This window comes from Colletotrichum spaethianum, assembly GCF_022836535.1.
Source record: "Colletotrichum spaethianum MAFF 239500 DNA, contig08, whole genome shotgun sequence".
Taxonomy (NCBI): Eukaryota; Fungi; Ascomycota; class Sordariomycetes; order Glomerellales; family Glomerellaceae; genus Colletotrichum; species Colletotrichum spaethianum.
Genome location: NW_026054778.1, coordinates 106,622 through 119,853, shown reverse-complemented (window position 1 = coordinate 119,853; position 13,232 = coordinate 106,622). Strand labels below are relative to the sequence as shown.

Here is a 13,232-nt window from a genome sequence, read left to right as displayed (position 1 = left end):
ACCGGAACGCCGCCCACCACCCAACACACCAACGCCTTCAGGTAAGCTCCCTCTTCATGCCGTTTCTATTGCCAAATGCCAAGCCGCTAACCGTAACTACAGTGCGCTCGCCAACCTGGACAGCGAAAACCCGGCCTCTCCTCCTTCGACTGCTGCCTCCCCCGCACTGTCCAAGGCTGTTCCCGACAGCACTGCTGCCGAGAGCAAATGAAGAGAGTAGCCGAGCATTTCCTTTTCCATCAAGTCATTGCATTTCAGCAAATAGACAGGGGGCGGGGGCTGTTTGGTGCATTTACACTTAGGGTTTTCAGAGTTCGTTTTTCAAAAGTTACCCTGATCTTTGCTGCGGACCATGATACCTCGAGAAGAATACCGACATAGACGACTCACTGAGATGATTTCTCAACGAGAAGAGAGGTTTTCCGACATCTTCGGACTCCGGATGTAAATTTTCCACTACATTCCGGCTCTCTCTTCAACCGACGGCATCAACCCCGATGCGGTCTCTCAACACATTGTGTTTTTATTCCTTTTCTAATACGAGTTCACGACGCTTTATGGGTCATCTTTTACGTGCCTGGCTACGTGGGTGGGGGGATGGTGGTTACGAAACGGGTTGAATGCAGAGGGAGCCAGACGCACGGAAGAAGAGGACGACCTTGGGAGAGTCCATCCAGCAATGGAGAGCTCATGCGCACAAAACTAGTTGCGCACGCGTTGCTCTTTCTACAGGCGGACATCAAAAAGCATACAAAGGGAGCTTCGGCTAGGTCGTGGATCCTGTCTTTATGCAAAAAAGGGGAATTCTGGGATTTGTTCAGAAGATTTTCTCGTCTTTTTTTTTCTTTTCCTTTTGGCATGGGCTCGGGTCACACTCGGCAGGCCCTCTCATACTACGACATCCTGTGGCATGGTCCGAAGGTGTGTTGCTCCCGGCCTCGGGAGGGAAACGGCGCCGGTCCTGGCATCTCTTGACTTATACCACAAGAGATGCATTCCGAGTTAGAGAGCCTTGGCTGCGCTGGGGTCACCGGTCGCCAACGGTGAATCTGGTCCCGGCTTGGGCACATCAACTTAGGGGAGTGGGGTGGTGAAGTGGACCGGCGCAAGGGTAACCGACCGGACGGGAGGGGAGGACTTGAGTGCTTTTCCTCCGAACTTGTACATTTAATTCGGCAACGAAGCCTGGGGGCCAGTGGACCAGAGTGTGCAGAGAGGGAGAAAAAAGACTACATAGTTCACAAACTTTTTCTTGTGTCCTTTGACAAGCTTGCACTGAAGTGATGGGTGATCTCGTAAACAATCCGTACCTTGTCGATTGGTTGGCGGGGAAAGGTGGCTTTGTGTGTGCGTGAACAAGGTGCCCTTGTGCATGAGGGCTTTTCCTCCTGTCGATAGCCTCAGGGTCGGAAGCCAACTCACCCCTGCCGTACCCTGATGCGCCCTTGCGGAGCCCATCCACCCCGTGTTGTCCTACCAACCACGACGGGAGGTTGGAACTGTTGACGCATGACGGACACAGGACAGCGAGACGGATAGAGAATGGGGATCTCGACAACTCTATGACAGTAGATGGGCCAACGTGTTCTGCATCAGACGTTTGTGTGAGATTATGCTTGTTTCCTACGGCTCTCGCAAACAATATGTATATATATCACGCGGTCAACTGGAGAAAGTTGCCGCCGCATCCCAAGCTCACCCAGACTCCGGGCTCCTGGAGTTCCCAAGGTCAAAGTCCCCCCAAATCGACCAAGACCAAGTCGAACAACTATAAAGGCAAGCAAAATAGACCAATAGACAAAACAGGCCTAGCCCAACTCCTCAAAAGCATCGTCATGTCCGCGAACCATACCCATCCCAGTGTCATCATCAGCCGTTCCAGTGTGCAGTTCCTCGTAGCCTCCCGGGCGCCTATGCGGCCGCGGCAATAAGCTTGTTGAAGCCCAACTTGGCGAACAGAGTGTCCATGGCGACCCATTGCCTGCCGCACTTGTCGAGGTACTTGTCCACCACGCCCTTGACCGTGCCGAAGCGGACGCGGTTGTGTTCCGCCATCGCGAGGATCTTGTCCTTGTCTTCGCGCGAGAGGTCATTGCTGCTCTCGGCCGAGGCTTTGGCTTTGGCCTTGTCAACGTCCCACAGGCTGGCGTAGTACACGAGCTGGTTGTATATGGCCTTCTCTGTGTACTCGTAGCGCATCCGGCCCAGGCAGTCCCGGGCGAGACCCTTGGGGCCCAGGCAGCGGGTGCCGTAGACGTTCATCTGCCGCGTGCGCGTGCCGCAGGCCGAATCGTCGCACACCAGCCAACCCTCGTAGTACCGTGCCATCTGGGTACGGAGGGCATGCTCGAGCTGTGCCACGATCGAGAGAGTCGAGATGCTCGCACCGCAGGACCCGCAGAGCACGCCCGATGCCGAGATGCGGTCGGGCTGCGCCAGCAGGCCCTCGAACGCCGAAGAGGCCTTGCACTTGCGGCAGCGGAGGGATAGGCGGGCACACTCGGCAAAGCGGACATCGTCGGGGATCTGCGACTCCAGGGGGTGGATCTCGACGTCGTTGTTCGAGCCGCCCTGTTGCTGATCTTGGACCGACTTGTACTTGCGGATATCGAGTCCCAAGCACTCTGCAAGCCGAGAGCTCGAGGTACCGACAATGTTCGCGCAAAGACGCTCGACCGGCGGGAAGATTTGCTTGCCGAGGTACCACTCGACGTCCGGGGAGAGGCCAGAATCGGCCTTCATGACGTCCGGCGGCGTATACGCTCTCTTCGGGGCGGGGTCGGAGCTCTGGGGGTCTCCGGTGATGATGTAGGAGATGACATCGCCGCGGCGGACGTTCTTTCCCTTGGCAATCTCCCTGAGGGCGACTTGGACCTGGGGCATCGAGTCCGCGTTGGGATACTCCGTGGGAGCCTTGCCGAGCTGCGTGAAGATGATGTACTTTTGGACTGGGATGGCCTGCTCGCGCATCTTGCCGGAGATCTCTGTGAGATATTCGTGGATGCGGGCAATAGACTTTTCCGTCTCGTCGCCGGAAAGAATCTCATTAAGAATCTTGCTGGAGATCTCCTTGGATAGACCGCAGTACTCGCGACGCTTCATGTCAAGACCCTTGACTTCCATCTTCTCAATGTACTTGCCGTCCTTCTCGACCAGGTTGATGGCGGCGTACTTCTTCTTGGCTTGAAGCAGGATGCGACGGAAGACGTTGTCAATGTCGATTTCAAGAAGCCTGTACCGCTCATTGACAGCCTTCTTGAACTCTTGGCCGACCTTGAAGGCATCCGATACGTTCTCGACGTTGGCATTGATCATGACGGAATCCGTGTCTCCGTAGATGACCTGGAGCTGGTTGCTCTCGGCGAGCTCCTTGGTGCTGCGCAGAATCTCACGACCCTTGTACGTGGTCAAGACGGCAAGGGGGCGTGCGTAGAAGCGGGATTTGGTGTATCCCAAGCATCCGTACATGGAGTTGGCCGTAAGCTTCAGCGCAAGCTGTTTGATATCCCAAGTGGCGAGCTGGTCCTGCGTCGCGCTCTTGTCCTTCATCAGAGCCTTGACTTGCTTTCTTCGGCTGACAAGCGTGGCAATGAGTCTGGGCAGAATTCCTTGGTCCTGGTCTTTAGGGACTTCGGGCACAGCATCTTCATCTTGTTCCTGTTTAGATAGATTAGCTTCTGACATCGGAGTCATGGCGACTGGTAGACTTACCATTGCGGATCTGTCCACAGTCGTGAAGCAAATGTTGAACTCCTGGATAATGGAGGGGTACAGAGAGTTAAAGTCCATGACCAGGACAAACTTGTCGTATAGGCCCTTCTCGGGCTCGAAAACGAGACCACCCTTGTACTTGTCCTTCTTCTTGCCTTCACCCTCATCGTCCTGGTTTTCTTCCTGGGCCATTCTGCCCCTGAATGTCTGCTTGTCAGGGCAGATGTACTTGTTGCGATGGAACTCGTGAAGCAAAATGTACTCGTTCCGCTCTGCACGAGTACCGGTGAGGGTTCTTGCCCAAGAGTTACCAGCCAAGTTGGTAAGGACCTTGGTCAGGGGGAGGAGTTGGACCTGCAAAGCCAGCGCGGTGATGAAGTGGGTGTCGGTTTCCATATGGGTTACGTAGTTCATCATGCCCTCCTTGGACTGAGTTGCCCAGGTCTTGAGTGCCGCTTCGTTGTCAATGTCCTGCCTGAGGTTGTTGCCCGGCAGGTAAAGACTGCACATTTCCGTCAAGCTCCACGACTGGCACTTGTACATGGCAGACTTTCCGGCATCGTTGGCGAGGTCGCAAAGCAGACGGCCAGACATGATCTGCCTCTCGGCGAAAACGTTGCCGCCCACCTTGTTCATGGAAGCCGGCCACTGCGTGCGCTTGAGCCGGCCAAGACGAGACCACTGGTGAGTCTTCTTCTCGTGCAGACGGTTAAGCAGAACACTGTAGTCGACGCCTTCCAGCTGATGTCCCAGAATGACGTCCGGATCCACAACATCAAGCTGAGCAAGGAAGAACATCAGAATCTCGGACTCTTGGCGGAAAGTCTTGATGAGGCCTCTCTTCCGCTCCTTTGCCAGTGTTTCAAACCCAAGAGGAAACGCTGTTCCGTGAGGCCGGATGAGGGTGAATGTCCGGCAAGGGAGCTTCTCGGCTGGGGTGGTGTCATTCAAGGATGCCTTCTCGTAGATTCGGGCGCTGATCGCGAGGATTTCTTGCTTGTTAGCCTTGGCGTTGAAGGCCGTCCGCAAGGCCAGACTCATCAAGGTCAGGGGCGGGGCATCGAGGTTGTCCGTAGACTCGTTGAGTGTCGATACCATGTTAGGGTGCTCAACCAGCACCTCGAGCTTGCAATGAGAGGCGTTCTTGAGGGCACCAAAGTCGGCATCGGTAATCTTCAGCCAGCAAGGGCCCATAATGTTCTTCCACAATACAAACTGCTCAAAGAGCGCGGTGTTCGTTCCAAAGACATGCGAGAAGGTTTCACCAGTGGCCGACCCATCAATGACAGGCTCTGTTTGTGATTAGAAATGTTCTTTGGTCGTTTTGTACGACAACTTACTTGTGTATGGGTAGAGGCACTTCAAGTACTGGGCTTCCTTGGGATCCCCGGTAGCTCGAATGCATACTTGCGGGTGCAGGCCTTGATCTTGTACATGCCAACGTTCATCTTGGTCATGATCGAGTCGACCTCGGAGTACACGTCCATCATCTCGACCTCCTCACCTGTTTCTTCGCCGCCTTGTACCTTTGTTTGGCGGGGAAGGAAGAACAGCTTGCGGAGGATGTTGTCGACCTTGACGAAACAACTGACGTACAGCCCAGTCTTCTTGTTCAAGACCTTGCCGAAAAGGCAGAGACTGCCATTGACCTCAGTGTAATCGGTCCAGAACATGTTGAGGCTGCCGTCTTCCTCGATGGCGTCCTTGTAGTCAATCTTGCCGACGGTTCTAGCCTCCGCAGGAGAGCTTGTGACGACGTTAAGCTGGTCTGTGATGTTGTTCCAGGCGGACGAGTCGATTGCTGCGGCAGCGGGCTTGACCGGGGACGAACTCATAGGAGTTGGGTAGGGATCGGGCTTTACCAGCTTCTTCGGTGGCCTTGACCCCGCAATATTGACGCTGGCAGCGGTAACCGTACCGGCGTGGGCGACCTCCATCATGTCCTCATCGTCGTCGTCCTTGGGCTCTTGCTTAACCAAGCCCTTGCGCTGCGCTACCTTGGCAGCAGGCGATGATGGCGCGGGGTCGGACATGGGAACGTCATCCACTGTGATCGGAGCTGGGCTGTCGTCCCTGTCGTCGCCCATGGGTGGGAGATAGCCATCATCGGCTGCCAAGTCGTCGATGGCGGGAGATGATAATCTGTCGTCCACGGTCTTCGTTCTCTTGGTGACACGTTGTCTGGCCTCGGGAGCGGGTGAGAGCACGCGGGCTCGTCGTCGTTCTGGAGATCTGTTGCGCTTGGCTGAGCGAGAGGCGGGAGCGGGAATGTTGGCGTCGACCTCGCCAAGCAAATCGGCAAGGAATGCGTCGTCTTCCTCTGTTTTGGCAACCTGTCTATGGTGTCAAAAGAGCCACTTCTGCGAAGCTGGGTGTGTCCTACGAACCTTTGGCTTTGCCTGGGCCTTGGTGGCGCCCTTTGTAAAGTATTCGCTAATGTCTCTGTCGTTGGCGTCTCGCTTGGCTTCCTCGTCCTCGCGCTGCTTCTTTGCTGCTGAGTGTCAGCAGTTTGCTCTGCTTCGAAGGGCAGAAAGGCTCGGGTTGCTTACATGCTTTGCTTGGCCTGCCTCGGCCCTTCACTGGCATCTCATCCTCGCTGTCCGAGTAGTATTGAGGAGCGCGATCCCACTCCTCCCGGCCGTCGTCGGCATATCCCTCGCCGTTATCGTCGACAACGAAGTCGTCCTGGTCGAGGCGGTCCCGGATAATCTTCTTGTATTGGTTCTCGTCAACCTCCTCGTACAGCTCGTCAACCTCTTCGACTTCGTAGTTGGCTCTCTTGCCGGCCGCTCGGAGAGCCCGAAGCTCTGCGAGCTTCGAGCGCCTGTCGACCTTGGGCATGATAGGCAGGCGTGACTGAGGATGTAAGGTATTATTAAGAATTCAGAGGCCCTGAGGGAAATCTAATTCATGATATAAACAAGCGATCAGTGCCGGCGATCTGGGACTGAGAATTGGCGTCTTTGGTTGTGTTATGTCTGGAGAACGGAGCACGCCTGTTGTGGGTGGGATACGCAGAAGCACGGATTCATATGCACTATAATTTGGCAGATGGCCAGGGGCGGCGCGCGAAGAAATCGCGTCTCGTGTTTGGCGACGCGTCGCTTTGCCAGGCTGCTTAATTAGTTCCATTGGCCTTGACCCAATTGGTCCAAGGTCGTTTTGGTGGGGTAGTAGTCGAAGAGGCCCGCCCCGCAACCAACGTCAATGGACTGCGCGACACGCTATACGTACCATGCAGGATTGGTTCCTGCTGCAAGTACCTTGTACCCCGAACGTCGTTGGGAGCTCGCCGATAAGATAAGGAGCTTTGGCAACTCGTCGCAAAATTTCCCGGCGCTGGCCCCGGAGGTGAACATCGAAAGCTTCGATCGTCCACAATCCTTGGAAAACCAGTCCAAGATGCTGTCTTGCAAAGCGTGCCTCAGACGAGCGCTTCAGCCAATCTCCAGCAAGTCCCCTTTCCCCGAAGCATCCGCTACAATCCCGGCCCTCCAACATGGCCTCCCGGTGCACCATCAGCTCCAGCAACGATCCCACACCACAGCCTCCGGGGCCGCTTTCCTGAAGGAGGCGCGGAAAAGCCCAGGAAACCCCGAAGATGCCGACGACGTCGCCGAGAAGACCAGGAGGCGCAAGCTAGAATGGGCCGTTGACCAGCACCTCAAACATATGGACGACCCCTTCAAGATCGCCCAGCGCGTCGAGGCGACCCTCAAGAAGGACCGCTTCGACGAGGCCCTCCTCCTCGTCCACCGCTCCAGCAAGACCAAACAGGTCGTTGTGGCCTGGAACCACCTGATCGAGTACCAGATCCGCGACAAGAAGCGCGTCAACGCCGCCATCAAGCTCTTCAACGACATGAAGAAACGGGGCCAGCTGCCCAACGACCGCACCTACACCATCCTCCTCAGCGGCTGCGCCAAGTCGCTCGACCCGAAAGCCGCCGTGCCCAAGGCCGTCGCCCTCTACAACTCGCTCCTCAAGGAGGGCTCGACCGTGCGCGCCAACTCGTTCCACCTCAACGCCGTGCTCCAGGTCTGCGGCCGCGCGGGCGACGTCGACGCCATGTTCTCCATCGCCGACACGGCCGACGCCCGAGCGGGCCGCAAGACCACGGCGTACACGTACACGGCCATCATCAACACCCTGCGCGCCGAGGCAGAGAACCCGGACAAGCAGAAGGGCCGGTCCCTTCAGGAGACCATCGACGCGACGGCGCAGACGATCAAGAGGTGCAAGGCCATCTGGGAGGAGATCATGCGCAACTGGCGCAAGGGCGCCCTGGACCTCGACGAGGACCTGATCTGCGCCATGGGCCGCGTGCTGCTCCTCGGCGGCAGGAAGGAAAAGGCCGAGATCATGCCCCTGCTCGAGGAGACCATGAGCGTCCGTGACATGACGCGCGAGAAGCCCGACAAGGACTACCCCTGCGCATGAACGAAGGCATGAAGGGCATCGTCGCCGCCGCCGCCACCGACTCGGCGTCACGGAAACCCGTCCCCTCGACAACGCCGAAAACCAAATATGCCGTGCCGGGCTGCAACACCCTCTCCTTGGTCCTCACGCTCCTCCGCGAAAACAAGCAGGCCAAGCTGGCTGTGCGGTACTGGGAGCTCTTTGTCTACTACTACGGCCTCAAGCCCGACTCGGACAACTGGCACCAGCTCCTCCGCATCTACGAGCGCAACGGGTCGAGCCGCGACGCCGCCAAGGCGGTGCAGAACCTTCCCGACGAGTCGACGCTGCCCATCATGTACCGCCGCGCCCTCTCGGCTTGCATCAACGACAACATGAACAAGAACGCCTTTGAGAACGCAAACGTCGTCCTGGACAAGATGACGTCGCACGCCGCCGCCTCCAAGGGGGCGACGCCGCTCGACGTGCGCGCCCTCCACGTGTACCTCAAGGTCGGCATGATGTCCCACTTCCACTTCCGCCAGATGGCCAAGGAGGGCAAGCTCGAGGAGGCGAAGCGCGCGTACGGCGAGCAGCTCGCCGCCGCGGTGAACAAGCTCTGGGCGCCCTTCACGTCCGCAAAGGACGCGGTGCTCAAGCCCAAGTCCCAGACGGGAGGCAAGCCGTCGTCCAAGGCGCCGAGGAGGCGCGACGCGGCGGTCGAGGAGCTGGTCGAGCTCGCCCGCAAGATGATTGGCGCCGTCGACAAGGTCGTCAACGAGAACAGGCTCGCCGACGACGAGGCCGTCGAGCAGCTCAAGCAGAAGCGCAACGACCTCAACCGCTTCGTAGTCGAGTTCACCGACCCGAACCAGCAGAAGGAGGACCCCGTCGCGGATGATGCGTTCATGGATCGTGGCGAGGGCAAGATGTGGGAGATTTGAGCGGCTGTTTCGCTCGAGTTGTGACAACATGTAGGATATCGGTGTCGTGTACCATTAGAATGATCGGGGTTTGCGCGGCCAAGTCACATTATACAATACCCAAATCTGCAATACCAAATGTTGAAAAGCAACGGCCTATGCACACAATCTCGGGCGTCATCGTCATAAAGTCGTACATCTGCCTCGGCGGCTTGGCAGGAGATATAGCCGGCAGTGGTTGACAGATCCGGGATCCTCAACGACCACGTTGGTTAGCGAAAAGAAAAAAGAGAGCAAAGTTCCCATAGTCTATTAGTACACATGCCTCCCAAAAAAGGGCGTCGTTTGCCCGCTCTCGACAATCCATTGAGAGATCCAGGAGGCTCTTCCCCCTCCAAGAAGAACCAGCATGCAAATACAGACATGAGTCGCCTAGGTGTTCGACCTTTCCCAAGCCCGCTCTTGAATAACGCCCAAAGTAGAAGATCCCTTTCTGTTGTTTAATGTATCATCTGAGCCACACACCCCCTTTCTCATTCATGCCTCATCTGCGTCCGCCGCGGTTGAAGCCGCGGCCTCTGCGGTTGCCGCTGTTGCCGCCACCAACCATCCGGTCGCTGTACAGGCCGCCGTCGTCCTCCTCCATCTGCTCGGGAAACCCGTTCGTGCCGTCAACGACATGGCTCGACGTCGACCGGACGTTCGCGGGGCGCGAGCCGTTGGCCGCGACGGACTCCTTGTAGCCGCCGGGCTTGGGGTAGACCTTGATGATCCGCCCGTCGGCCTGCAATTCTCAAACCGTTAGCATTCCATGACTGACCCGAGCTCGCCCCTTGGACCCAAAAGGACTAATAACATACCGTCTGGTTGTTGAACGTATCAATGACCGCATCTCCACCCTCCTTGGTCGCAAACACCATCTCCGCCACAATCAGCGGGCTCGTCTTGATGATCCGACAGCTCAGCATCTCTCCGCCGACGGGCGTCATCGCGCTCTCGATATCTGCTGCCGTCGTCCCCGGCGCAAAGTTCTGCGCCATGACTGCAAACGGACCTGCCAATCCTCGGATCGAGAGACCCTTCTTCACGGCGGGACCGGTCGGTGCGCTGATGGGCGCGGAGGTCATCTGCACGTCGGCCATGCCGCCTGAGCGCTCAATGGCCGCGGCGACCTTGGCGGCCCTCTGGTCCCCACGTCTGTCGCCTCGTCTGCTGTTCGCGGCTGCAGCGGGCGCGGGTCTGCCTCCCGGGGCCGAGATGCGCGACGCGAGACCGCCTGCGCCGGCATTGCCACCGTTGTTACGTCCCCTGCCGCCACCGCCGCCGCTGCCGTTCACGGTTCCGTGGAGGTCGTGTGTCCAGTCGCCATCGATGTTGCCGGCGGGGAGGGCCTTGGGACCGAGGGAGGCGGTGCGCTGCTGATGAGGGGGCGGTAGCTGTCAGCATGCGTAGCTTGCAAACAAGCGACCGGTAGAAGAAAAGGGGCCTTACCTTCTTCACGCCGACTCGGCTCGCAAGCGACGGGCCTGCGCCAGGCTTGAGCTTGGTAGGGGCGCTCTGTCGTCTATCCTTGGAGAATATCTTCTGTGCCAGCGCCTCGTTCTTCTTTCTCTCTCGTCCTGCAGTCGAGCAAAAAAGACCCCATTTAGCGACCAGTTCGACAAGTGGCACCAAGGACCCTGGAAGGGAGGGTGGTCCTACCTTCTTGGATGATTCGCTCAAAGTCGGTCGCAACCTTCGCCATTGTGAAGCCTTCCTTCGTCGGTAATTGTAGTGATTGGATTAGGATGGAGAAGCCCCGAGGTTGGATGTTGTCCGTCGCAAAAGTCAAAGATCGATTACCAGCGAGATGGTATGTCAAGTCGCTGGAGGGATGCGCTGTAGCAATGGGAGGTCGAAGAGGTGACCGAGAGGACTACGACGCTTGGTGGGAGAGCAAGGTCGTGGCAGCAAAGGAGATATGTCCAGAAAAGGCGGGCAAGGCAGGTTTCGGAGAATGGATACTTTGCATTCGGATGGACCCTACATGGGAAACAAAGTTAAGTTGAGGCTGACCTGGGTGCTGGGCGCTCGCTAGGCGCGTTGATTTGCGAGGTCATGGAGCGTGTTCAGGTGTCTCCACTCTCGGCCGGTAAGACACATGTACGTACCTTTTTTCCATGCGGCCATCATGGTCCTGGATCGCACTGCGGGTGTGGCTTTAGAGTCCGTGGTCTCAACGTCTGCTTTATTCGACCTTGATATTGGTTTGACCGTTGCTCTGCCCTGTACAACAAACAAACTTCGGGATACGGAGACTGTATCCCATGCCAAGCCATTTGCAATATCCATACTCGATAGTCCATGCCCACCAAGAAACCAGACAAATAACGACTACTCGTTCGTCTTCGAGATGACAGCCGCGTCATTGCCGTCGTCCGAATCACCGTGAAAAGAAGCCTTCGGGCCCGTCTAGATCGCTATCGGTCCCACGCAGATCCATCTTAAAGGTCATTCTACGTGGCGCGGTATGGGGACTATCATCAGCTCGTACTTCAAGTTGTCTAACGAACGTCAGGCTTTTCGCCTTTCTCTTCAAGTTCTTGCCACCAGAGCCTTGAGGCACGTCGATGATGTCGGTGTCAGCAACAATAGGGTCCTCGATGTCTTTTTCAGCAGTGATAGATTTGACGTCGTCGTCTCTCGGAGTAGCAGCACTGCTGGATGCCTCAGTCCCACACCGGTTGTTCGCCGCAGTTACCCAGTAGACCTTCCTGCCTGCATAGATGAAAGCCTGATCTCCCTTCAGACTACGGCGTACCTCCTGCTTTCTCGCAATGCGAGGAATCTGAATGAGGTCGCGTGTGTGCGTAGTGTTCGGGGGATCTGCAGTTTCCACTATGGGCGATACTTGCTTGAGCTGTTTGGTAACCTCTGTCTCTGGTCGGGTTCGGTCCCATTGACAGTTAGCCTCTGAGCCGCATGCTGTTACATTACACTTGTGCACTGACTGAACGTCAGAGTTGGTGGATGTTTTCCACATAAGCTCGTGTCCGGTACGAAGGTCCACCATTCCTGGCAATAACGGATTATGCTTCCCCTTCCCCTTCGCATCAGTGCGTTCGGCGATAGATGTCAATGGTGTCTGTACGGCTTGGTCCTTCAAGGGAGGTCTCGTAGGGGCGAGATCTCGCGGATGCGGTGTCAAAGAGCAGCTTTGGGGGCTTTCGGAGTCGTCTTTGAGATTCTCCTGAAAGCTAGATCTCAAATCTTCAGAGGGTGGCAGCTTTGGCAGCGTGGGAGGGGCATTGTCGGAGACTGCAGACTCCTTTGCCGGGGATTGCGTCGAAAGACTGGAACCTATCGTGCCCGCAAGACCCTCTGGGGACTTGCCTCTCTTCTTGAGCGTATTGCGAGATCTAACAGAACCAAAGAAGTTCCCCAAACTTCGGCGCTTGGGTAAGCCTAGACTCCGGTGTCAGCAAGAAGCCAGAGAAAGAACGAGCTGCAGTGTTACCTCTGTTCTTGTTGCGGGTCAACGCAGTCACGTCGATAACAGTGACGGACTCTGGGCGCGGAAGCTTAGAAGAATCGGGTCGACTGAGCAGCTCCTCGGGTTGTTTATCCCCTATCTGAACGAATTCACACTTTTCCTCGTTGATGGCATCAGGTCCGGAGGCGGGTTTTGCGTCCGGAGTAGCACCTTGTCTATCCCATTTACCAAGAATTTTGGTAACAGTTTTTCCCCACGAGACTTTGAGGACAGAGCGGATTGAGCGTCGATTTGTACTCTTGGTCGAGTCCATAGTGGTGTCAGCACTCGATCGGTTTTTGGCGTCAAAGGCCGAGTCAACCTTCGAGTGGCGCTTGGACGAAGATGCGGACGAGGGCTTTCGAGGGGCAGCACCCGCCTCCCTCTGTTGTACAAGAGGATGCTCCATGGCTGCATGCGTAGGGTTTTGGTCAAAACGGTATGAGGTTGCCTAGCCTGAGGCCAATGAGGATGCCCGGTGCAAGGTCCGTGGCGTTGTTAGATACTGGTCGGTAAAAGCTGACGAGAAAACCCAATAAGCCAAACGTCGTGGTCCCGACGATGGTACCAAAATGCGATGGTGAAGTATGAGGTGAAGCACGGCGGTCCGGACGAGTAGCGAGACATGTACTTGACCACCCTGCAAGCTCACGCTACCAGAGAGTTAGGCAAAGACCTTGTTGGCAGCT

The 13,232-nt window shown here is 56.8% G+C and overlaps 5 protein-coding genes across 5 annotated transcripts; 2 read left to right on the top strand and 3 right to left on the bottom strand.

The window, feature by feature from the left end:
* Window positions 1-1,911: 1,911 nt before the first annotated feature.
* On the bottom strand, window positions 1,912-6,552 carry ColSpa_03896 (DNA polymerase alpha catalytic subunit; the record flags this gene model as incomplete). The annotated part of the gene is made up of 5 exons (XM_049270108.1): window positions 1,912-3,657; window positions 3,712-5,003; window positions 5,081-6,044; window positions 6,099-6,202; window positions 6,261-6,552. The coding sequence occupies 5 exons, from the start codon at window positions 6,550-6,552 to the stop codon at window positions 1,912-1,914; spliced, it is 4,398 nt and encodes a 1,465-aa protein (XP_049126065.1).
* Window positions 6,553-6,918: 366 nt separating this feature from the next.
* On the top strand, window positions 6,919-8,151 carry ColSpa_03895 (pentatricopeptide repeat-containing protein 2, mitochondrial; the record flags this gene model as incomplete). The annotated part of the gene is made up of 1 exon (XM_049270107.1): window positions 6,919-8,151. One exon carries the CDS (start codon window positions 6,919-6,921, stop codon window positions 8,149-8,151), a length of 1,233 nt encoding a protein of 410 aa, XP_049126064.1.
* Window positions 8,152-8,159: 8 nt separating this feature from the next.
* ColSpa_03894 (uncharacterized protein) lies at window positions 8,160-9,053 on the top strand (the record flags this gene model as incomplete). The annotated part of the gene is made up of 1 exon (XM_049270106.1): window positions 8,160-9,053. The coding sequence occupies one exon, from the start codon at window positions 8,160-8,162 to the stop codon at window positions 9,051-9,053; it is 894 nt and encodes a 297-aa protein (XP_049126063.1).
* A 523-nt stretch (window positions 9,054-9,576) lies between these two features.
* Window positions 9,577-10,776, bottom strand: ColSpa_03893 (putative RNA-binding proteinc; the record flags this gene model as incomplete). The annotated part of the gene is made up of 4 exons (XM_049270105.1): window positions 9,577-9,816; window positions 9,893-10,468; window positions 10,524-10,711; window positions 10,734-10,776. 4 exons carry the CDS (start codon window positions 10,774-10,776, stop codon window positions 9,577-9,579), a joined length of 1,047 nt encoding a protein of 348 aa, XP_049126062.1.
* A 678-nt stretch (window positions 10,777-11,454) lies between these two features.
* Window positions 11,455-12,952, bottom strand: ColSpa_03892 (uncharacterized protein; the record flags this gene model as incomplete). The annotated part of the gene is made up of 2 exons (XM_049270104.1): window positions 11,455-12,476; window positions 12,529-12,952. 2 exons carry the CDS (start codon window positions 12,950-12,952, stop codon window positions 11,455-11,457), a joined length of 1,446 nt encoding a protein of 481 aa, XP_049126061.1.
* Window positions 12,953-13,232: the final 280 nt, after the last annotated feature.